Below are 24,453 nucleotides of genomic sequence, written 5' to 3'. Positions count from 1 at the left end.
CCGTTATGTGCGGGAGTTCACGGAGCTTCAAAAGCGGCAGGCGTCCACCACAAAGATGCTCGAGGCGTCGGCGGCGTTGCTGCAGAAAGCGGGAGATACGATAGGCCGTCAGGGGAGCCGGCTGGAGCGCGAGCGGGCCGATCGTGATGAGGTCCAGGATCGCCTCAGCCACTTGGTGAACCAAGTTGCCACGCACGTGTTGCGGCTGCGCGATGCCTACCGTCGTGCCAGCGCGACGATGCCGGCCGTCGGGCTAAACCCGTTCGACCACCCGGTCGACTTCAACGAGCTGCGGCTTCCTGACCTAGTCTCCTTCTTCACCTATATCTCCGAGGAGCTGAGCCGTCTCCGCGCGATGGTGGGGGCTGAGCTGGACAAGGAGGGGTTGCGGGCTGCCGTCGCCATTGCCGGGCGAATCCTTTCAGGGCTCCGTCACCGGAATCCATTCGTGCCATTGGATGCCGTCTTTGACGAGCTAGCTCCCGTCGACCGGGAGTGGGCTCTGCGGGCGGTTGCACCCTGCATCACCAACGTCGTGCGCCTCAAGAAGCAGAGGGACTTCGGTGGTGTTTAGGCGCCCTCTGCATGGGCATGTCCATGTCTCGGCGCAACATGACCGTTGGATCAAACTCAGACGGTGCAGATCAGTCACTGTAGCACAAAGCGTGTGGGTGTGTTTGGTTGCATTCTCATCTCAATATAGTTGTTTCCTCTTCGTGTATTTTTGTCAACCTACTAGTGTGGACTCATGCACCCTTCATGCACTCTGCCAAACACCCAAAAGTGGGTCGAGAAGGGAACTTTTGCTCCCATCCCGTGCACCCTTCATACACCCTGCCTAACACTATTCGTGCTTCATATGGTTCATGTTTCATGGAGTACTGTAGCACCGTACTCTCTGTGCGTTGTGGACCTAGTTCTGTTAACATTGATCTCACCGTTCATTCTCGACCGGACAGTCGAAAAAGCGGTACTATGTTACATATAGGAGTAGTTGACATGCGCACAACATCATTTGTTATCGTCATATCTTACTACACTAGCAACAAGATTGTGTAGTACTGACGTATGAACCACTGCACATGCCTAGTAGTAGCAGCACTGGGTATGTTCAAGTGGCTGCCATGTTTCGCACTCCTCCGTCGTAAGAGTGGAAACGCTTGCTGTAATCATTTTTTTCTTCAGAAAAACAGTGGACACGCTATACCATGCGGATCCTCCTCTAGCCATGCACTAAATTACGCACTTTCGCTGACGTATGGGACAGCCAGCACCTGGGTCCACCAGCCATGCACTAAATTACTCCGTAGTAGAGTGACGGTAGACTACCCCGATCGAACCGCCGAAGTAATGCCCAATGAGCCGTCAAATCACGAAACCCCCTCCTTTCCAGCAGTAAGTTGGACGGACGAAGCAACCATCATTTCACTCTTCTCTCTCTTGAAGAAAACCCCCACTCGCTTCGCTTCTCCCTCATCTCGTTCCTCCTTTCACTCTTCTCTCTCAGCTTCCTCTCTTGGATGGACGCCGGAGCACCGGCCGACATGATGTCTATGGCTCTGGCCAAAACCGTCGAGGCTCATGGTACGAAGAAGTGCAAGCACCCCGCCGAGACTACCGCAGACAAGCTCAAAGCCATCGCCCTGTCCAAGCCACCCTCTCCGGGATCCCTCATTAAGCAAGTCCAGGTAATGTCTCTTGTTGACGATCTTTTTCTCGATCTTGATCGTGTTTTTTCATCTAACACGCAGTACTAGTACTGGTAGTACAACTTTCTGGGTGATCTTGCATGTGATTTTAGGGTGCCAAATGACGGTTCTAAATTCCTCTTTTGACCAAAACATGTGAGAGGTTGACACTGATTTCTTATAGATTACTTTCAACTACTCCCTCTATCCCAAATTTCTTGTCTTAGATTTGTCTAGATATGGATGTATCTAATACTAAAATGTGACTTGATACATCCGTATCTAGACAAATCTAAGACAAGAATTTTGGGACGGAGGGAGTACTTTATGAACATCAATGCTACCTTTTAAGCGGGTATATTTGCCTCAGTAACTTGTGATATGGATATTGCATGTAATCCCTCTGCTCTCATGCCTTTGAAGACATGTTCTAGTGTCTTTGTTCACTCATTTCTGTGCGTATATGTAGTCATATATGGAGTATAATATCGAAAATCATCTTATATTTCTGAACGGAGGTAGTAATAAAATATGGTTTCTGTTTGAATTAGAACCAGGTCCGCGGTGGAGATGAAGTTCTCAAAGTCATGCCGTGTGAACTAGAAGACCTGATGATGAGTTCTACTGCTGAACTATCCAGCTGCTGTGTCCTTGTCGCCACGTGTCCTGAACTAGTGTTTTCCTGTAGCATTGTTGTCAGGCGTGTTCTCGAGGCTGTACTTGACCACAACAATTTCCTGGCTGTGCCTTCGATTACGAAGGGTGTGGTTCTTGTAAAGCTTCCCAACAAATCTGATGCGGCATGTCTTCATCATCATGTTTATGAGTGGAAAGACCACTCTGTTAGGTTCTCCAAGATTGACAAGATGGTGATGGTGCATGTAGACATCTCACACGAAGTCCATGGCCTGGTCAGTTATGCGAGGTTCATCCCGTAGGTCGGTGGTAAGAAATAGTCTGCAGAGTTTAGTTAGTGCAACTTTGCATGTCTGTAGTAAGTACTATTGTTCAGTACTTGATTTGTGTTTGTGAACCCTGTATTTTTTATTAGTATTGCCGCTTTTGGTGTGTGAACGGTCTATGTTAATGTCTATGTTAATGTCTGTCCACTCAATTTAGTCTGTATATTTTGAAGTATCCAGATCATATTTTTTGTGAGGACGGTTTATCAATTATGGTTACACTCCAATATCTGTATGCATTGCAGGGTTTATCGCACCCACCAGGATTTCCAGTCCCATGGATGTTCAGTCCATACGATTTGTCACGGCCTTTGGACTGTCCTGCTTGTGGGAGTAGGCGGGGCCCCTGCATGCCACGCGTAGTTGGACGATCAATCTTCTGTTTAGTACTTCAACATAGTCATTTCCTGGTAAGGATTCACTCGTGTCACATCAAGTAAATCTTATTGATTACTGTCTAAATCTTATTGATTTAATGTCATGTTTTCTTTCTTTTCCTGCAATTTTACGATGCAGGTTTTGCCATGTGACATTCATCACAGAATAAACCGTTTGGTTTGCTCTACGATGGCTATTTTTGCAGGTTTCACTTCTTATGTCGTGTCAGTAACGAAGGCACTGTCCATCACTTATATTACTGGAAAAAATTGGATCAGTCTGTTGTCTGAGTACAAGCTGAATCCCTATGATGAACTGCAGTTTGGTTTAATAAAAACGCCACAATTAGTCCTTCTCGCGTTTAAAAGAAATGAAGAAAAAACTGGATCACGGTCACGGATCCTAGTCAAGTTAGAAAGCTGATCATAGCAGACCAGACACGATCGCCGCTGTCTCGCACAGATCGAGCACCGGCAGTTGCTCTAGCACTGACAGCGGCAGCAGCTCAGTCTGATCCAGCTGAGGATTGGGCACCGACCGTGTCAGTGGATCAGTCTGATCTACTGGAGGATCGGGCATCGACACCGGCACCTGCTCCGACACCGGCACCAGCTCTACAAGGAGCACCATCTCCGGCAGCAGCAGCGGCTTCGGCACCTGCACCAACACTTGCACTTACATCTGCTCCGGCCCGTGTAGTTGCACCGGCAACAGACTGGGCTGCAGTTCGCACTTCATATACCAAAGTCCTTACAAAAACGACATGTCCACCTTCTTGGTAAGCATTGGCCGCCCAAGTGCTTCGTTCTTTTTTCTTTCCATGTTGTTTCACATGATTCACTGTGTTGATCTAACTATTTGGGTATGTCTTCTTGTTTGCAAACAGAGAATTCCTAGAGCAACGAGGGAGTCGTTCAACAATCCGGGCGACCGCGGCCAAGTTTCTCTTACCATGCGCAGCCTTGGTGTGAATGAACCTGCTCAATATACCGTAAGTACAAAGGATGGTCGCATGATGATTGATGCTAAAGGATGGTCAAGGTTCAAATCAAAATCATATCTTGCGGTAGGGGATGATGTGAAAATCGAACTTTCTCGGCAAGGAGAGCTGGTCCAAATCAACTTTGAAATTCTTACATACAGCCGAACCGGTGAACCCTCGTACTCCTCTCCGCGCGGGCTTCCACTGCCGCGTCTTCCCCGGCTCCGCGTCGTCCCCTTCCTAGGCCTCGCCGTCGTCCACCGCCGTGGTGCTCTCGGCGCGGCGTGGTCAATGTGGTCAACAACCGACTTCCATCAGAAGAGTACTGTATGTGGAGAGGCTGACAGCTGGGTCCACGGCAGCCGCAAGGAAGTGCCTCCTTATTACGCGGAAAATAATTATTCCTCCACCTGACAGCGGGGACCCACCGGACGGGCCACCAGTATTTTGCAACAAAAATCATTTCCCCCTGACTGCTGGGACCCACCGGACGGGCCACCGTATTTCGCGAAAAAAACGTTCCCCCGCTGTCATCTCGGACCCACCGGAAGTGCCTCCTTATTACGCACAAAAAAATGAATACTCCCCCAGCTAGCTGGGACCCACCTTGGTGGGAGGCTGACTTGTGGGCCTACTAAGTTGACGGGGGCGAAGGGCTTTGTCAACTTAGTCAATATGAACGATTCTAACTCCAGTGACCGTACGATGTCCATCCAATAGCCGTAGTGCTTCTTCAACCTCTGGTCTTCTTGCTCCAGCCGCCCAAAGCAGCGCCGGTCGTGCCGCATGCTCCTGCCTCCCGTGGTCGGCCGTGCTGCCGCAGAGGCCTCACCGCCCCCTACTATTCCCACCGCTGGCCAGGCCCTACGGCGACGGCAGCCTCACACCGCAGCCGAACCAGTGAACCCTCGTACTCCTCTCCGTGCGGGCTTCCACTGCCGCGTCTTCCCCGGCTCCGCATCGTCCCCTTCCTAGGCCTCGCCGTCGTCCACCGCCGTGGTGCTCTCCACGCGGCGTGGTCAACATGGTCAAGGAACGACTTCCATCGGAAGAGTACTGTACGTGGAGAGGCTGACAGCTGGGTCCACGGCCACAGCCCAGTTTTTTGTGATTTGCTAAGTAAGTCGCTTTGTCAGGCCTGTTGGGCTGCAAATCTTTCAAGACGAGGAGAGCTTTCATTCGACTGGCCTAGAAAATGGCCCATCAGTAATGAGAAATGGGTTGCACATTTTTAAAACACATCAAACCGGCAATTAGTTTCAAATATCTTTTTTTTCATTTCAAGATTTTAAATTACATTAATTTTTATGCGTGGAGAATTTGTTGGATTTTATCGGGAGGGGTCTGGCGTACCGCAAAACGGAGGAAACGGACCTCCTACGGTCGAAACGGGGGTCCTGTTGATCGGGAGGGGTGTGGCGTACCACAAAACGGAGGAAACGAACTTGTGTTGGAGCACTACGGTCGAAACGGGGGTCCTGTTGATCGGGAGTGTGGCGTACCGCAAAACGGGACTCCACGGGATACTGTTCATCTCCACCGTCGACCTCCTCCAGCCTCCACGGGCTACCGTCGACCTCCTCCAGCCTCCACGGGCTCCTGTTCATCCAGCCTCCACCGCGCGCTACTCTACCGGCTACTGTTCAACCACCCCTCCACCGTCTACTGTTCATCCAGCCCTCCACACCACGGGGTCCTGTTCCTCCAGAGGCAACGCCACCGCTCACTGTTCATCCAACCCCCCCCCCCCCCCCCCGCAATGCTCACTGTTCATCCCAGAGGCAGCATCGATCGGCTTCAGTTAGCAGCAGTAGCAAAGGAATCGCTCGATCGGGTTCAGTTAACAGCCATCGATCGATCGCTCGGGTTCAGTAACGCATAGCCTGCAGTGTAATCGCTCGGGTTCAGTTAGAGCCCAATGCCTCGCTCCGGTTCAGTTAGAGCCAACGCCTCGCACACACGCGCGTACGTGTACGAGAGAAACGCGCATCGCTCGGCCCCCAACCTCCCACCATAACCGGGAACTCCCCGAAATTTTCCTCGCCCTTGCTTCTACCACGGTTTTTTCCGTCATGGACGGCCCAAAGAATGTCATGCAGCTGCGTCTCCGGCCCGCCCAGGATGAAAAGCCCATTTTCTGTCATGATTTTTTGTCATAGAAGTAGGAGCCCAGCACATCTATGATGATACCGGGTTTTTTCACAATTATCGTCATAGAAGTGTCATATGTATGACAGAAAAAAATTTCGTTCGGCCCAAAATGTCACAGATGTGTCTTTTTTTACTAGTGCATCACCATGTGATTAACACTCACAGTTCACATCGCCATGTGGCTAACACCCAAAGAGTTTACTAGTCAATAATCTAGTTCACATCACCATGTGATTAACACCCAAGAGTTTACTAGAGTCAATAATCTAGTTCACATCACCATGTGATTAACACTCAATGAGTTCTAAGGTTTGAGCATGTTATGCTTACGAGAGAGGTTTTAGTCAACGGGTCTGCAACATTCAGATCCGTGTGTTCTTCGCAAATATCTATTTCATATTGTAGATGTTGCTACTATACTCCACTTGGAGCTATTCCAAATGGCTGCTCCACTATACGTATCCGGTTTGCTACTTAGAGTCATCCGGATAGGTGTTAAAGCTTGCATCGACGTAACCCTTTACGCCGAACTCTTCATGACCTCCATAATCGAGAAACATTTCCTTATTCCCAAGGACAATTTTTACTGCTGTCCAATGATCCACTCCTGGATCACTCTTATACCCCCTTGCCAGTCACGTGGCAAGGCACATCGCGGTACACAGTATGGCATATCATATAGAGCCTATGGCTAAGGCATGGGGGACGACTTTCGTCCTTCCTCTTTCTTCTGCCGTGGTCGAGCTTCAAGTCTTAACTTCACACCTTACAACGCAGGCAAGAACTCCTTCTTTGACTGATCCATTTTGAACTCCTTCAAAATCATGTCAAGGTATGTGCTCTGTGAAAGTCTTATCAGGCGTCTTGATCTATCTCTATAGATCTTGATACCCAATATGTAAGCAGTTTTACCCAGGTCTTCCTTTGAAAAACTCCATTCAAACAACCCTTTATGCTTTCCAGAAATTCTACATCATTTCCGATCAACAATATGTCATCGACATATACTTATCAGAAATGTCGTAGTGCTCCCACTCACTTTCTTGCAAATACAAGTTTCTTGCAAACTTTGTATAAACCCAAAAACTTTGATCACCTCATCAAAGAATATGTTCCAACTCCAAGATGCTTGCTCCAGTCCATAGAAGGATCGCTGGAGTTTGCATACCTTTTAGGATCCTTAGGATTGACAAAACCTTCTGGTTGTATCACATACAGCCTTTCCTCACGGAAACCGTCAAGGAAACTTTGTTTTGACATCCATCTGCCAGATTTCGTAAATGAAAATGCAGCAACTGCTAACATAATTCTAACAGACTTTAGCATCGCTATGATTGAGAAAGTCTCATCACAGTCAACTCCTTGAACTTGTTGGAAACTTCTTTGAGACAAGTCGAGCTTCATAAATGGTGACATTACCATCAGCGTCTGACTTCTTCTTAAAGATCCATTTATTCTCAATGGCTTGCCGATCATCAGGCAAGTCCAGCAAACTCCATACTTTGTTCTCATACATGGATCCTATCTCGGATTTCATGGCTTCCAGCCATTTGTTGGAATCCGGGCCCACCATCGCTTCTCCATGGCTCATAGGTTCATCGTTGTCCAACAACATGACCTTTAAGACAGGGATACACTCAGATGTTGTACACACCCTTGTCGACCTATGAGGTTCGATAGTAACTTGATCTGAAGCTCCATGATCATCATCATTAGCTTTCTCTTCAACTGAGGTAGGTGCCACAGAAACATCTTTCTATGCTGCGCTACTCTCTGGTTGAAGTAAAGGTTCAACAACCTCATCAAGTTCTATCTTCCTCCCACTCAATTCTTTAGAGAGAAACTCTTTCTCGAGAAAGGACATGTTCCTAGCGACAAACACTTTGCCCTCAGATCTGAGATAGAAGGTATACCCAATCGTCTTGTTTGGGTATTCTATGAAGACACAATTTTCCGCTTTGGGTTCGAGCTTTTATGGCCGAAGCCTATCGACATAAGCATCATAGCCCCAAACCTTAAGAAACAACAACTTAGGTTTCTTGCCAAACCATAGTTCATACGGTGTCGTCTCCACGGACTTAGATGGTGCCCTATTTAAAGTGAATGTAATTGTCTCTAATGCATAACCCCAAAATGATAGGGGTAGATCGGTAAGAGACATCATAGATCGCACCATATCCAATAGGGTGCGACTACGACGTTTGGACACACCATTACGCTATGGTGTTCCAGGTGGTGTCAACTGTGAACCGATTCCACCTTGTCTTTAGTGATTGCCAAACTCATAACTCAGATACTCTCCCCTTGATCAGATCGTAGGAACTTGATCTTCTTGTTATGATGATTCTCAACTTCACTCTGAAATTGCTTGAACTTTTCAAACGTTTCAGACTTATGCTTCATTAAGTAAATATACCCATATCTACTCCATTCATCGGTGAAGGTGAGAACATAACGATATCCACTGCATGCGTCAGCGTCAACACTCATCGGACCGCACACATCAGCATGTGTGATTTCCAACAAGTCACTTGCCCGTTCCATTGTTCCAGAAAACGGGGTTTTAGTCATCGTGCCTATGAGGCATGGTTCGCATGTGTCAGGTGGTTCAAAATCAAGTGACTCCAAAAGTCCATTAGCATGGAGGTTCTTCATGCGCTTTACACCAATATGACCTAAGCGGTAGTGCCACAAGAAAGTGGTACTATCATTATCAACTCTACATCTTTTGGCATTAATGTTATGAACATGTGTATCACTACGACCGAGATTCAATAAACCATTCGCATTGGGTGCATTACCATAGAAGGTATTATTCATGTAAACAGAATAACCATTATTCTTTGACTTAAATGAATAACCGTATTGCAATAAACATGATCTAATCATGTTCATGCTCAACGCAGACACCAATGCAAACAACATTTATCTAGGTTCAACACTAATCCCGAAGGTAGAGGGAGCGTGCGATGGTGATCATATCATCCTTGGAAACACTTCCAACACATATCGTCACCTCGCCCTTAGCTAGTCTCCGTTTATTCCGTAGCTTTTGTTTCGAGTTACCAATATTAGCAACTGAACCGGTATCTAATACCCATGTGCTACTAGGAGTACTAGTAAGGTACACATCGACAACACATATATCAAATATACTTTTGTTGAAGTTGCCAGCCTTCTTATCTACCAAGTATTTGAGGCAGTTCCACTACCAGTGACCGTTCCCCTAATAGAAGCACTTCGTCTCGGGTTTGGGTTCTTGGGTTTCTTCATTGGAGCGGCAACCGGCTTGCCATTCATGAAGTTTCCCTTCTGCCCTTGCCCTTCTTTGAAACCAGTGGTCTTGTTAACCATCAACACTTGATGCTCCTTCTTAATTTCTACCTTCACGGCCTTAAGCACGACGAACAGCTCTGGGATCATCTTCCCTTGCATGTTATAGTTCATCACAAAACTCTAGTAGCTTGGTGATAGTGACTGGAGAACTTTGTTCACCACTCTCTTATCTGGAAGATTAACTCCCACTTGATTCAAGCGATTGAAGTACCCAGACATTCTGAGCACATGCTCACTAGCTGAGCTATTCTCCTCCATCTTGTAGGCAAAGATCTTGTCAGAGGTCTCAAACCTATCAACACGAGCATGAGCCTGAAATACCAATTTCAGCTCTTGGAACATCTCATATGTTCCATGGAGTTCAAAACGCTTTTGGAGCCCCGACTCTAAGCCGTAAAGCATGGCGCACTAAACTATCAGGTAGTCATTAGAACGTGTCTGCCAGATGTTCACAACATCCACAGACGACGCCAGAGGGGTTGGCACACCGAGCGGTGCATCAAGGACAAAAGCCTTCTGTGTAGCAGTGAGGACAATCCTCAGACTACGGCCCTAGTCCGCACAATTGCTTACAATATCTTTCAACTTAGTCTTTCTCTAGGAACGTATTAAAACAAGGAGCTAAAGCGCGAGCTATTAATCCACAACATAATTTGACAATTTAGACTATGTTCATGATAATTAAGTTCATCTAATCAAATTATTTAATGAACTCCCACTCAGATAGACATCCCTCTAGTCATCTAAGTGATACATGATCCGAATCGACTAGGCCGTGTCCGATCATCACGTGAGACGGACTAGTCATCAACGATGAACATCTCCATGTTGATCGCATCTACTATACGACTCATGTTCGACCTTTTGGTCTCTTGTGTTCTGAGGCCATGTCTGTACATGCTAGGCTCGTCAAGTCAACCTAAGTGTTTCGCATGTGTAAATCTGGCTTACACCCGTTGTATGCGAACGTTAGAATCTATCACATCCGATCATCACATGGTGCTTCAAAACAACGTACCTTCGCAATGGTGCACAGTTAGGGGGGAACACATCTCTTGAAATTTTAGTGAGGGATCATCTTATTTATGCTACCGTCGTTCTAAGAAAATAAGATGTAAACATGACAAACATCACATGCAAATCATAAAGTGACATGATATGGCCAATATCATCTTGCGCTTTTGATCTCCATCTTCGAGGCGCGGCATGATCATCATTGTTACCGGCATGACACCATGATCTCCATCATCGTGTCTTCATGAAGTTGTCTCGCCAACTATTACTTCTACTACTATGGCTAACGGTTAGCAATGAAGTAAAGTAATTACATGGCGTTTTCATTGACTCGTAGGTCATACAATAAATTAAGACAACTCCTATGGCTCCTGCCGGTTGTCATACTCATCGACATGCAAGTCGTGATTCCTATTACAAGAACATGATCAATCTCATACATCACATATATCATTCATCACATCCTTTTGGTCATATCACATCACACAGCATACCCTGCAAAAACAAGTTAGACGTCCTCTAATTGTTATTGCATATTTTACGTGGCTGCTATGGGTTTCTAGCAAGAACGTTTCTTACCAACGCAAAAGCCACAACGGTGATATGCCAATTGCTATTTACCCTTCATAAGGACCCTTTTCATCGAATCCGATCCGACTAAAGTGGGAGAGACAGACACCCGCTAGCCACCTTATGCATCAAGTGCATGTCAGTCGGTGGAACCAGTCTCACGTAAGCATACGTGTAAGGTCGGTCCAGGCTGCTTCATCCCACAATGCCGCCGAATCAAGATAAGAATAGTAACGGTAAGCAAATTGATCAAATCATCGCCCACAACTAATTTGTGTTCTACTCATGCATAGAATCTACGCATAGACCTAGCTCATGATGCCACTGTTGGGGAACGAAGTAATAATCCAAAATTTTCCTACGTGTCACCAAGTTCAATCTAGGAGATTCTAGCAACGAGAGAGAGGGAGTGCATCTTCATACCCTTGAAGATCGCTAAGCGGAAGCGTTACAAGAACGCGGTTGATGGAGTCGTACTTGCGGCGATTCAAATCGCGGATGATCTGATCCAAGCGTCGAACGGATGGCGCCTCCGCGTTCAACACACGTACAGCCCGGGGACGTCTCCTCCTTCTTGATCCAGCAAGGGGAGAGGAGAAGTTGAGGGAGAGCTCCGGTAGCACGAAGGCGTGGTGGTGGAGCTTGCGGTTCTCCTGCAGGGCTTCGCCAAGCACTACAGAGGAGGAGAAGGTGTTGGAGGAGGGAGGAGCTGCGCCAGGGGAGGGGGTGCGACTGCCCTCTCTCTCCCTCACTATATATATGGGGAAGGGGGGGAGGAGGCACCCTAGGGTTTCCCTAGGGGAGGGGCGGCGGCCACAGGGGAAACCCTAGATGGGTTTGGGCGCCCCCACCCCTAGGAAACTTGCCCCCCAAGCCGGGAGGGGTGGCTGCCCTAGGGGAGGCACCCCCACCTCTCCAGGTTACGTGAGATGGGGTGGGAGGGGCGCATAGCCCCTTAGTGGGCTGGTGTGCCCCCTCCCCTTGGCCCATAAGGCCCCCAACGCTTGCCGGGGCCTCCGAAACCCCTTTCGGCCACGCTGGTCATCACCCGGTACCCCCGGAACAATTCCGGACTCCAATACCCTTCGTCCAATATATCAATCTTCACCTCTAGACCATTCCGGAGTTCCTCGTCACGTCCGGGATCTCATCCGGGACTCCGAACAACCTTCGGTAACCACATACTATTTTCCATAACAACTCTAGCGTCACCGAACCTTAAGTGTGTAGACCCTATGGGTTCGGGAACCATGCAGACATGACCGATACACCTCTCCGGTCAATAACCAATAGCGGGATCTGGATACCCATATTGGTTCCCACATGTTCCACGATGATCTCATCGGATGAACCACGATGTCGGGGATTCAATCAATCCCGTATACAATTCCCTTTGTCCATTGGTATGTTACTTGCCCGAGATTCGATCGTCGGTATCCCCATACCTCGTTCAATCTCGTTACCGGCAAGTCTCTTTACTCGTTCCGTAACGCATGATCCCGTGGCTAACTCCTTAGTCAGATTGAGCTCATTATGATGATGCATTACCGAGTGGGCCCAGAGATACCTCTCCGTCATACGGAGTGACAAATCCTGGTCTCGATTCGTGCCAACCCAACAGACACTTTCGGAGATACCTGTAGTGCACCTTTAAGGCCACCCAGTTACGTTGTGACGTTTGATACACCCAAAGCACTCCTACGGTATCCGGGAGTTGCACAATCTCATGGTCTAAGGAAATGATACTTGACATTAGAAAAGCTCTAGCAAACGAACTACACGATCTTGTGCTATGCTTAGGATTGGGTCTTGTCCATCACATCATTCTCCTAATGATGTGATCCCGTTATCAACGACATCCAATGTCCATGGTCAGGAAACCATAACCATCTATTGATCAACGAGCTAGTCAACTAGAGGCTTACTAGGGACATGTTGTGGTCTATGTATTCACACATGTATTACGGTTTCCGGTTAATACAATTATAGCATGAACAATAGACAATTATCATGAACAAGGAAATATAATAATAACCATTTTACTATTGCCTCTAGGGCATATTTCCAACAGTGTTCACGGTCAAATCTATATACATGGATCTAATTAATTCTGTCTCAATCCCGAGATCCATACATATTTGGAAAATTAAGGTTCCCTTGCGTATCAAATTTTTCATATGGTTTGTCCACAAGCAAGTGACCTTTACCAAAGATAATTTACTAAAGCGACATTGGGTAGGTATTCCACGATGTTGTTTTTGTGATCATGACGAAACAATACGACACCTATTCGTAGATTGTCCTCTCGCGAAATTACTTTGACGAACGATACATATAGCCTTTAACATTACACGTCCTGTTAGCATTGAAGCGTTATTTGGGACGTGGCTAGCTAGAGTAGGCCTTTTCACTGCGGCTCGTATTCAGATTGGAATATGTGAGCTTATTTGAGCTATATGGAATTGCAGAAACGATATGATCTTTAACAACATATTTTAACTTTCTTGCAGGTTATCTTCAGAGCTACGGCATTGTATCCGTACATGGTCCTTACTCACTCCTACAGAATCCAGGGAGCCTTTGGTTACTGGGTGCAACCAGTGGAAGATGGTAGCACGGGCTATCTTCAACCGGTTTGGATGGCGGTCTCATAATAGGATAGGCGTTTAGTGATCTTGTCCTATTATCCTGCCAGTTGTGGCAATGAGTTTTTATTTTTCTTTTCTTGCTCCGTTTGCGAGCTGTAATGGATCTAAGACTATGTTTTTTTTAACTTTTTAATAATACGGCCGCATGCATCTTTCAGATGCAGAGGCCGGGGCAAGCCTCCTTTTCCAAAAGAAAAAAAAAACCTGCGACTTGAACGCCTCCACGAGGCTCCGGTACAAGGCCTCCGGGATGCTCGTCAGGGACGAGCTGGAGTCGATGATTGTCCCGCCGAAGCCGTCGCCCTTGAGCGCGAAAGCCGCCGCGTCGAACGGCTGCCGCATCTTGCCAACGGTGATGCCTTTGAGCAAAAGGTAGTAGTGATTGGATTCGGGGTTTCGCACCAATGGGGTGGATTGGAGACGCCCCGTGGCCTGCGCTTCGAGGTTGTCCGACGTGCCCAGGAACGCGGTGCTGGGCCTGGAATCCACGATGGTGGTGAAGTAGTGTGAGAACCTGCCGACCTTGAGCTATGACGGCAGAGACAATACCCCGCAGCCGAAGCCGGCAATGCCGGACTCGTTTGATCCGAAGTTGCCGGAGTTGAACATGCCGCAACCAAAGCGGAGGTTGGGCTCGACGGCGACCTTGCCATTGGGCGCCTGCTGGAAGGTGAAGGTGTCTTCGTACATCTTCCCCGTCATGATCGAGTTGTCGTCGTAGGAGTCGGTGTAGAAGCAGGAGTTGTCGCCGACGGCGCACCCGGAGAGCGAGAAGCCCCCTACACACAGCGGGGGTCGAAGCAGGAGACGCCACGGGTTGTGCCGAAGGCGGAGGTGTCTAGCTCCGGGAACGGCTGCTGGAAGCAGACCTAGCAGCGCCGCCGCCGCCCGAACAGGGCTGGCCGCCGCGCCGCAGCCATCGTCTCCGCCGCCGTGCCGCAGCAATCGCCGTCGTGCTGATCGGATCGGGTGCGCCTCCATACGACTCGGGGCCGCGCACAACTCCAGAGACGCGGGAGAGAGGCGATGTCCTCCGCCACCGCCGTCGGCCCCGGGCTTAGGCCGGCGGCGTCCCCCGCGGCGGAGGGAGGAGAGGAGGGAGTGCGCGCCGGCGGTGGCTAGGTTTTTGAGCGTCGCCCGGGTCGCCCTAGCGCGGAACAAACAACTACCCGACAACTTTTGGATTGTAATCTCCATTCTCTCTTCTCCGACAGTCTATGATTCATCAGCAGTCGGTGGTCTATGCGGTGGCAGCAATGTCTCGTCCTGTGGCTACGCTGCCATGCTGGCTTAGATAATGGAAGCAAAAGAGCTCTGTTGGTTCCTCTTTGTGTGTCCTACATGCCCTGGTAACCCAAGTGAAATTACGATTAAAAAAAGCATAGATATGGGAGAGGTGGATAACTAGATTGGCATGTACTCCCTCCGTTCCTAAATATAAGTTTTTCTAGAGATTCTAACAAATAACTACATACGAAGCAAAATAAGTGAATCTACACTGTAAAATATGTCTACATACATCTGTATGTTGTTGTCCATTTAAAATGTCTAAAAAGACTTACATTTAGGAACGGAGGGAATACTTAAAAAGGGTACTTTATTTCAGAATTCCACAATGAAATAGTCCGTCGTACAATTGACCGCTGCCTACTGGTTACCGATAGAGTGAATCTGAAACTGGTAATACCTCTCATCCAGACAAGGAAAATCAGGGTAGTATCTGGAAAACAACCTGAAAGGATTTGTAGTGATCTAAACACTCTTATGTTTATTTATGGAGGAAGTACTAAGTACTACTTGCTTTTGCTAAATTCAGGATCAGATTCGACCTCACATTCGAGATACAATAAGGGCAGATGCTCAGTGGACCGCTGCTCATCTTCTTTTCGCGCTCTCATGCTTGTGCTGCATCAACAAGCTCTGAAGATCACCCGCAAAAAAAAAAAAAAAAAAAAAAAAACCTCTGAAGATGGCAAAGGCACCATCAATGGCACATTGGGCACAGAACTTAGTGCCTGCACCTAGGCTTTAAGCCTAGCCGGCCTATCCCTATCCGTGGACAATGATGCTATAAGATAATGTGGTTTTCATGTTTGGTCGATGAGCAGTGAGTACGCTGGTGCTCGTCCATTTCAGGATGCCGCTGATGCTGTTGCCGGGCTACTTTGTCGGTGTGTCTCGTGTCGATTTCGTGGTATGTTTGCAGTCTTTTCAACGGAAAAGAGGCACTGCCCGGTGGGAAACGAGATGATTGTTCTTAAAACTGTTCCATATGGCCAGCTGGTACATATCCTTGTGAACTTGATGCTGCCACCGTCCTAATCACCTTTTGCTCACCACATAGGAGTGTCTCAAATTCAGTGGGGCTGGGAGTGCGACATGGACATTGGACTTCTTTTATTCCGCATTTCATGCTCTTTTCACATCTCCTTGTCACATCTGTCAACATATTCCGTATAACCGGACGGAGGTTTTATCTTCTGGCGTGGGTGGCGGAAAATCTACGTACTCTTATCGTAACTTGCCTAACTAATCTCTCCACCCCGGCCTCCTTCCCTGATTTCCTCCAACTGAAAAAGGCCACCTAAGCTATTACGTTAGTTTAGGATTGATGGTTACATAGGTGTAGCATTGTAGCATTGCCGGTTGCATGGTACAGAGTTTTCAGTGTGTTTGTAAGCTTATTATTGTGTGCTTCTTTATGTTTTGAACCACGAATGATTAGGTTGTGTATATCTTGGGATGCAGGCATTCTCTCGCATTATCAAGAGAAAATCGCACATCGAACGCGGTGTTGGCGCACTCAATATTCAGTACAAGTAGAAACATGTACCAGGAATCTATCGCTTGTGATATGTCTACAAATTTTTCATATCAGACTAGGTATAAACAAATACTTTTCATAGTTTCTCACCTTGTTTATTTAGCACTAGTACATAGAGAACGGGTGTTCCTTTTCACGCGTTCTTAGTAGTATCGATAAACAATGTGACCAGTACATACGTACGTACGTACGTAGAACGATACACAATACACGTGTTGCCATATCCGTATCACAGCTTGTCGCAGCGCGCGGGCACGAACACCAACATATTGTGCTCCAGGTCGTAGATGATGTGCGTGTTCTGCTGCTGGAAGTTGCCGATGAGCGACCTGCTGTCCTCGCCCGCGGAACTTATCACCACGCACAGCCCGTCCTCCTCGGTGTACAGCACGTAGTTCTCCCGTGGAAGCTCCCACTCCGCGCCCTCCAGGTGGAGGATCAGCTTCGGCATGGCGGTCTCCTTCTTCTTCGGCGAGACGGTGAAGCACAGCAAGCCATCGTGCTCGTCGGTGTTGTTTTTGTTGACAGGCAGCGGCACCTGCGACTCGAACGCCTCCACGAGGCTCTGGTACACGGCCTCCGGGACGCTCGTCAGGGCCGAGCCGGAGTCGATGATCGTCCCGCCGGAGCCGTCGCCCTTGAGCGCGAACGCCGACGCGTCGAACGGCAGCCGCCTCTTGCCCACGGTGATGCCCTTGAGCGAAAGGTAGTAGTGATTGGATTCGGGGTTTCGCACCAACGGCGTGGATTGGATGGGCCCCGTGGAATGCGCTTCGAGGTTGTCCGGCGTGCCCAGGAACGCGGGGCTGGGCCTGGACTCCACGATGGTGGTGAAGCAGTGGGAGAACCTGCCGATCTTGAGTTGTGACGGCAGAGACAATGCCCCGCGGCCGAAGCCGGCGATGCCGGACTCGTTTGATCCGAAGTTGCCGGTGTTGAACATGCCGCAACCAAAGCGGAGGTTGGGCACGACGGCGGCCTTGCCGTTGGGCGCCTGTTGGAAGGTGAAGGTGTCTTCGTACAGCTTCCCCGTCGTGACCGAGTTGTCACCGTAGGAGTCGGTGTAGAAGCAGGAGTTGTCGCCGACGGCGCACCCGGAGAGCGAGAAGCCCCCCTGCGCGCACAGGGGGTCGAAGCAGGAGACGCCGTGGGCTGTGCCGGAGGCGGAGGTGTCCAGCTCTGGGAACGGCTGCGGGAAGCAGACCTGGCAGAAGCACTGCGTCCAGATGAGGTCGCTGCCGGTGTCGAGCGTCAGCGCCACATGCTGCGGGCGCGGCGTGCCGATGCCAAAGTGGATGAGGTACTCGGAGTTAAAGTCCTCTTTGCCGACGGTGCCGCGGGCCGCGGGCACCGTCACCGCGTGGGCGTTGGCGCCACGGCCGGGTGGTGACCACCGGCTGTTTATGCGGGCACGTGACCGAGCGGCCATCCGGCGGAGGAGCTCGCCCCTGGTGAAGCCGCGGCCGCTGTCGGCGTGCGTGAGGTCGAGACGCAGGGCCGCCGCGTGGCTGGTCGCCGACATGGCTAGCAAGACCGTTAGGAAGAGAACGTAGGGTAAAAGCTGCAACGCTATCATGTGCTTCATCGTGCACACGCTCACACCGTTGAGCAGTGGATGACAATGTTCTTCGCTGAGGACTAGGATGTTGTTGAGTTGGAGTTATATAGCGACGGCGTGCAAGTCAACTTTGCAAAAAGATCCATCAAAACGTATATAACCACATAATTATCCATGCCACTTTCTATTTTCTTTTATTTGCGAATCATGTATCATTGTTGCTCCAAGATTCGAAGATTAATTCCCTTTAAAAAGACGATCCGAAGAATACCCATTCAAGCGCATGCGCACTAAACCGACATCCACTGATTTTTTGTGTTCTTATTTGAAGAAATTGACATCCACACACCCTGAATTCACGGCAGGGGTACTCGTGTATGCACAAAAATAGACACTCGAATTCTACTACTCAATACTGTTAGATGGCTTTTGTCAAAAGGAGGTTTTCTTTAGATCAAAGGCTAAGGCCTAATTCCGTTTCGTAGACCATTGCTAGATGCTCATGGGCTCTGGTAGGGTGATGCCCTGTCCTCGATGATTTTTATCACCATCATGGGCGGAGACAAGCCCCGGGCACACCGAGCTGCAACCTGGGGCGCGACGATAGCATGCAGGCTTTCGACAACACTGTTCAACGCTTGTAGCTACAGTACAGTGAGGCCGGCTCGGGCCTGGCCAGTCTTGCCTCCGCCCCTGATCATCGTGATGGATCTTTTGTGTGCTCTATTTAAGAAAGCCAAGGAGGAAGGGCTCCCCACTCTCATGGTGGCCATTGCACCACTCAGATACTCCCATTTTATGTTGTTAATGTGGTTGCGTTCATCAAGGCTTATTGGGATAAGTCATGTACATTTGTCACATTTCACTCGAATGCTTGTTTTTGTGTGGACGTGTTGGGGCAAGTGATTCTCACTTTGCAGAGGTTGTGTTTACACTAAGTGTGGTTGTATCACCTTGATATGATTATTAAATCAATAAATTCCCTTTTCAGAAATAATGTTTGTCGGAACGCAATGTGTCCACCCTCCGCTTCGAGTCCGGTGGCTTAGAGTTCCTCGACGGTGCGCATCAACAAGGAGGTGTATATGGGAGGAAACGCTGCCCATGGCGTGCCGGGAAAGAGGGATTCATGCATACGTGCCATGTGGAGTCCGGTGGTAGGAGCACATTACTCTGTTGTTTCCATCGACTTCCTTGTTGCTGGTTGCGGATCTCGACTCTGGCCACCGGCGAGTCCGAATCGTCGGAGGGAGAATGATTTGAATTTTTCTTATGTTTTAGGTCAATACTCTGAGACATATGATGCCTTCGCGTTGAGATTCACGCGATGATTAGGGAAATCTAACATTGGATTAGCTGATTAGCACCATCAACTCACACATAAAAAGGAAAGTCCCACACGTGTAAACACTCTCTTGTAGATGATATATTATCCTGCATGCTGAACCACACCTTTTTTGTTGACACTGTCTTGTTCTGAGGTTGCTTACCACATGCACTATGTGGTTGCTGAACCACATCTTAATTACGTCACTGTCAAGGTTCTGTGTGAACCGTTGTCAAAGGAATATTTAGGTACCGTGGTCAGTGCTGGGACCACGATGGACAACCTCGGATGATCAATCTACTACTATCTCCGTCTCAGTGTATAAGTCATTCACATAGTTCTAGGTTGACAATTTAACTATCTAAATATGTATTATATGTGATGATAAAAAATATATATTTAGAAACTACATCTGTGTAGAAATCTAATAATATACTTTTCATGACATAAAACACATATTTAATTCTTCAAATCGATGACCCAGAGCTACTTGAATGAGTTATACACCGGGACGAAGGGAGTATTATCTATGGCATGACCCTCAACTGTTGCAGCAGGAACGGATCCCCAGCTGACGTGCCTGAAACGTCAGGCTGCCGTGGACAGTGCTTCTGTTTTATTTTAAACACGACGCCTGCTATTTGTTTCCGTGATTAACTTGTGCGCCAGCGTTTCCGACCTACTGAAGATGAAGATGAAGATGGCACGGCAGGGCACAGAACTTGGTGCCTACATGCATGCGTCTAGGCTTTAAGCCCGCCGAGCATGACATTACCAGAGAATTCCGGTGCTCGTCCATTTCACGATGATGCCGCTGCTGCTGTCGTGCTACTTTGTCGGTGTGTCTCGTGTCGATTTCATCGTACGTTCGCGGTCTTTTCAGCAGAAAAGAGGCGGCACTACCTGGTGGTGATGAACTACATGATTGTTCCCACCCCCACTTCATATGGCACATCTTCTTGTGAGCACCGACGCTGCTGCCACCGTCCTACGTGTTTGTCTTCTGGTTTTCTAAGCACCTTATTATGCGCACCACCTCCGAATCTCAGGTATTAATCGTGCGGCATGCTGCTCGGTTTAACAAAACTAGTTAACCTGCACGTGCAATGCATGTATTGCTTACGAAGAAAAAACATGTTCATCCTAGTTAATAGGCAAACATTCAGCAAAACTAAATAAGTGATGTACTACTAAATTATTACAAAGTCTAAGTCATGGCTTCTACCTTTGTAAGTTGGCTCGTAGAATGAAAAAAGGACTGCCCCATGGGTACAGATGATGTGGCCACATCCTTCTTAGCTTGGCAGGGTTTTCACTGGTTTCCAAGGTATCACGCCTTTTTCTCATCAGTCAGATGAGCATACCACCCTTAGCCTCCGCCCCGCTTTATAAGAAAACCATGGTTACTATAGAAAGCTGGAAAATAGGGTATCAAAATACTAAGATAATTCCAATGTTCATAATAGATAAAACATTATGTAGCTAATTAGCATGTTCCAGAAAATTGATGGAATAGCAGCGTGCTTATCATCTCAAGTAATGAATTTTTTTATTTATTTTTTTGTGAAAAATCTCAAGTAATGAATTATTAGTGTTGTAATTCCCTGAAGGAGATAGCGACTGTTTATGCGAGGGATCATCCATAGAAAATGATAGCACTGGCTATAAATCACATTGGGAACGACAGAGGATTTGTTGGTGTTGAGCGCGTATGAGAGTTAGGGATGATCTCGTTCGGCGACTCGGCGCTGATGAAGCAAGTGGATCTGCACGGGCGGAGCAAATAGGAGTGCCACATGGAGGCGTTGCTCAAGCTGGTTGGGAGCGATGGACACATGCGGACGTGCGTCCAGTGTATGGGCGGAGCAAACAAGTTTGCTCGAGGCGTGCCTGCCCGAAGCGTCTCTAGATGTTGTGTTCGGTCATGACGAGGGCTACGTCGGTGGGAGCGGCACGTGTTGCAAGTTGGGCAGGGTTAGGCACAACAAATGGTGTGTCCGGTCGCGGCTAGGGGTGCGTCACTGGCCGCGGTAGGAGCGGAGGTCCGACGATAGATGGTGCGAGCGGTCGAGTCGGAAGCGGCATGCGTTGGGACGGGAGCGAGCCGGGCAGGCGCGGCGGGGCGCGGGTTTAGCGGCTGCAGCGCAAGCATGTGGATGCAGTTCATTGTTCTTTTTACGTGGACGAAGGCATTTTTGAAGGAGGGGGCATGGTGTTGGGAGGTGTGCGGTGTGTGATTTTTGGCTAATGTGTTTGCAATGTTTTGATGTTTTCGTGTCCAATATGCGCATCACTTGTTGCAGCACAATGATGTCCTATTTTACATCATCTGTCGGAGCAAACATGTTTGAGGTGATGCAAAATTCACTGTTTTGTGATGTAGAACTACTTTTGGGGGGTCCAAGATACATCAGATGTTTTTTTACATCTAGTGCTGATCGCGTGGACACACTCATAAGCCACAAGCACATTGTCAGTAATGAGCCGTCCAGGAACAAAGGCACTTTGTTCTTCAGAAATGAGAACAGGCAGAATGATCTTCAACCTATTGGCTAGTGCCTTGGTAGCAAGCTTGTAAAGCACATTACATAGGCTTATCGGTCTGAACTGAGACATAGACTCCGGTGCATTTATCTTCGGGATCATGACTATGACCGTGGCATTGAAAGTGTCCAGGGTAGCAACACCACTAAGGAAATCACGGATATGATGAAAAAGAAAGAAGAGTCTTTGTGCGGTCGAACTGGATATGATGAAGGCTTACGATCGGGTTGAGTGGCCTTTCTTGGAGCAAATGATGAACAGAATGGGTTTTGCCCCCCAATGGGTTGCTATGATCATGAGGTGTGTGACTTCTGCTAGTTTTTCTGTCAAACTCAATGGGGGGCTCTCAAGGTGTTTTCTTCCTTCCAGAGGGCTTCGGCAGGGTGATCCACTCTCCCCCTATCTCTTTTTGTTTTGTGTGGAGGGTTTCTCGGCTTTGCTTAAAAGAGCTCAACATGACTGGGTCATCAAGGGTGTGTCATTTGGGAGCACTGGCCCCCACATCACACATCTGTTATTCGCAGACGACTGCATTGTTTTCCTAGAAGGATCGGAGGAAAGCATGACGGAGCTCAGAGAGATCCTAGTGAAGTATGAATCTTCCTCGGGCCAAAGAGTGAATCTAGATAAGTCATCAATTTTCTTTGGTAGGGGCTGCTCTGAGGAGAACAAGACCATGTTAAAACAGACGGTGGGCATCCAATCTGAAGCTTTAAATGAGAAGTACTTAGGTTTGCCAACGCAGGTTGGGAGATCTAAGGATGGGACGTTCAAATACTTGACTGAAAGCTCGAAAGGGAAGGTTGGAGGATGGAAGGGCCAGGGTCTGTCTAAGAAGGCAAGGATGGTTCTGATCAAATCGGGGCTGCAAGCTGTACCCACTTTCACTATGAGTTGTTTTCACCTCGCAAAGAAGACGTGCCGGAATCTGACTTCTATTTCTTCCAAATTCTGGTGGGGTGCAACCAATGGTGAAAGGAAAGTGCACTGGGTCTCATGGGAAAAGATGTGTGCCCCTAAGAGAGAGGGGGTTTGGGTTTCCGGGACCCTGAAGCCTTCTATCAGGCTCTCTTAGCCAAACAAGCTTGGCGTATCCTGACTTTGCCGTCTTCTCTGGTTGCTCGGGTGCTCAAGGCAAGGTACTTCCGTGATAGATCTATCCTAGCAGCTACGTGCCCGTCTAATGCATCATATACTTTTCGGAGTGTTCTACATGGTAGAGACTTGCTGCGGGAGGGGCTGGTCTGGAGAATAGGAGATGGGTCTCAGGTGAACATCCACCATGAGAATTGGATACCGCGGAATGGATCTATGAGGCCACTAGGTCAGGTGTTTCGCCAAGGGGTCACCAAGGTTGCGGACCTGCTAAATGCGGAGGGCACGACATGGAATCATGAGAGGGTGGATGACATGTTCTCTCCCTCAGATGCGGCAGACATTAAGCAAATCGCCGTGGGAGGGCCGGGCTCTGAGGATTTTCTGGCATGGAATTATACTAAGAACGGAAACTTCAGTGTTCGGTCTGCTTTCCATCTGAGGATGTCAATGAGCAAGAGGCGATCGGGACAGCCTGATGCGTCATCTTCGGTTGATAAACACAAAGCTTTTCTTGCTCTGTGGGACACGAATGTTCCTGGCAAGGTAAAGATCCACTTCTGGAGGCTGCTGCGCAATGGCCTGGCGGTAGGTTCCGAGCTTCATCGCAGGCGGATCAAGGGCGGTGTCTTCTGCCCGGCGTGTGGACGTGAGGAGTCCGTTCTTCACTGATTCTGGACGTGCCCCCATTCCCTGCTGTTCTGGAAGCAACTTCGAGTTGCGTTCGGCATGGAGGCTGCTTCTTCGCCGACCTGGATCGCTTCACACAAGGATCTGCATAGGTGGTTGCTGGACTGGCTCACGGGAGCCCAGGACGAGGAGCGACAGGTGGTCTTCCAGGCGGCCTATGGTTTGTGGTTGGCCCGCAATGAGACGCGTGATGGGAAGATGATAGCGGCTCCAGGGGATATTGTGGATTCCGTCATACGTCATGTGCAGGAATGGCGCAGCATTCACCAGGCTGGTGTGAAGGAGCCCGTTGTCCCGCACAGACCAAGGTGGGAGGTGCCGGAGGAAGGCTGGACGAAGATCAATTCTGATGGCGTTGTTGCTCGAACCACAGGTAATGCCAGAGGAGGAGCGGTTCTGCGGGATCATAATGGAGGTTTTGTCGCGGGCCTATGCCACCATTTCTTGCACATTTCTGACCCTGAAGCATCTGAGATTTTGGCATGCAAGATGGCCTTACAGCTTGCGCAAGATCTTAACATAGCACGGGTGCATGTCGAGCTTGACAACAAGACGGTCGTGCACAAAATCAATCAGGAGCAGCAGGATCTTTCTGTTTATGGCCCGTGGATTCGGGAGATTAAGCAGTTTCTTGCCTCGCAAGAGGAGTCTCGTGTGTCGTGGGTTAGTAGGTTTGCAAATGTTGC

General features: G+C 48.6%; 1 protein-coding gene and 1 pseudogene across 1 annotated transcript; both read right to left on the bottom strand.

The window, feature by feature from the left end:
- The window catches only part of LOC109735436 (aspartic proteinase nepenthesin-1-like), an 87,436-nt pseudogene extending 71,722 nt beyond the window's left edge, over positions 1-15,714 (bottom strand).
- A 901-nt stretch (positions 15,715-16,615) lies between these two features.
- LOC109735419 (aspartic proteinase nepenthesin-1) lies at positions 16,616-18,184 on the bottom strand. Its single transcript, XM_020294629.3, has one exon. The coding sequence runs from the start codon at positions 18,136-18,138 to the stop codon at positions 16,783-16,785; it is 1,356 nt and encodes a 451-aa protein (XP_020150218.1). The 5' UTR covers positions 18,139-18,184; the 3' UTR covers positions 16,616-16,782.
- Positions 18,185-24,453: the final 6,269 nt, after the last annotated feature.

This window comes from Aegilops tauschii, chromosome 4 (genome assembly GCF_002575655.3).
Source record: "Aegilops tauschii subsp. strangulata cultivar AL8/78 chromosome 4, Aet v6.0, whole genome shotgun sequence".
NCBI classification, from domain to species: domain Eukaryota; kingdom Viridiplantae; phylum Streptophyta; class Magnoliopsida; order Poales; family Poaceae; genus Aegilops; species Aegilops tauschii.
This window is presented reverse-complemented; position numbering and strand designations above follow the sequence as displayed.

Coding starts and splice junctions, on each gene's coding strand:
- LOC109735419 (XM_020294629.3), bottom strand. CDS start 18,138: ATGAAGCACATGATAGCGTTGCAGCTTTTACCCTACGTTCTCTTCCTA.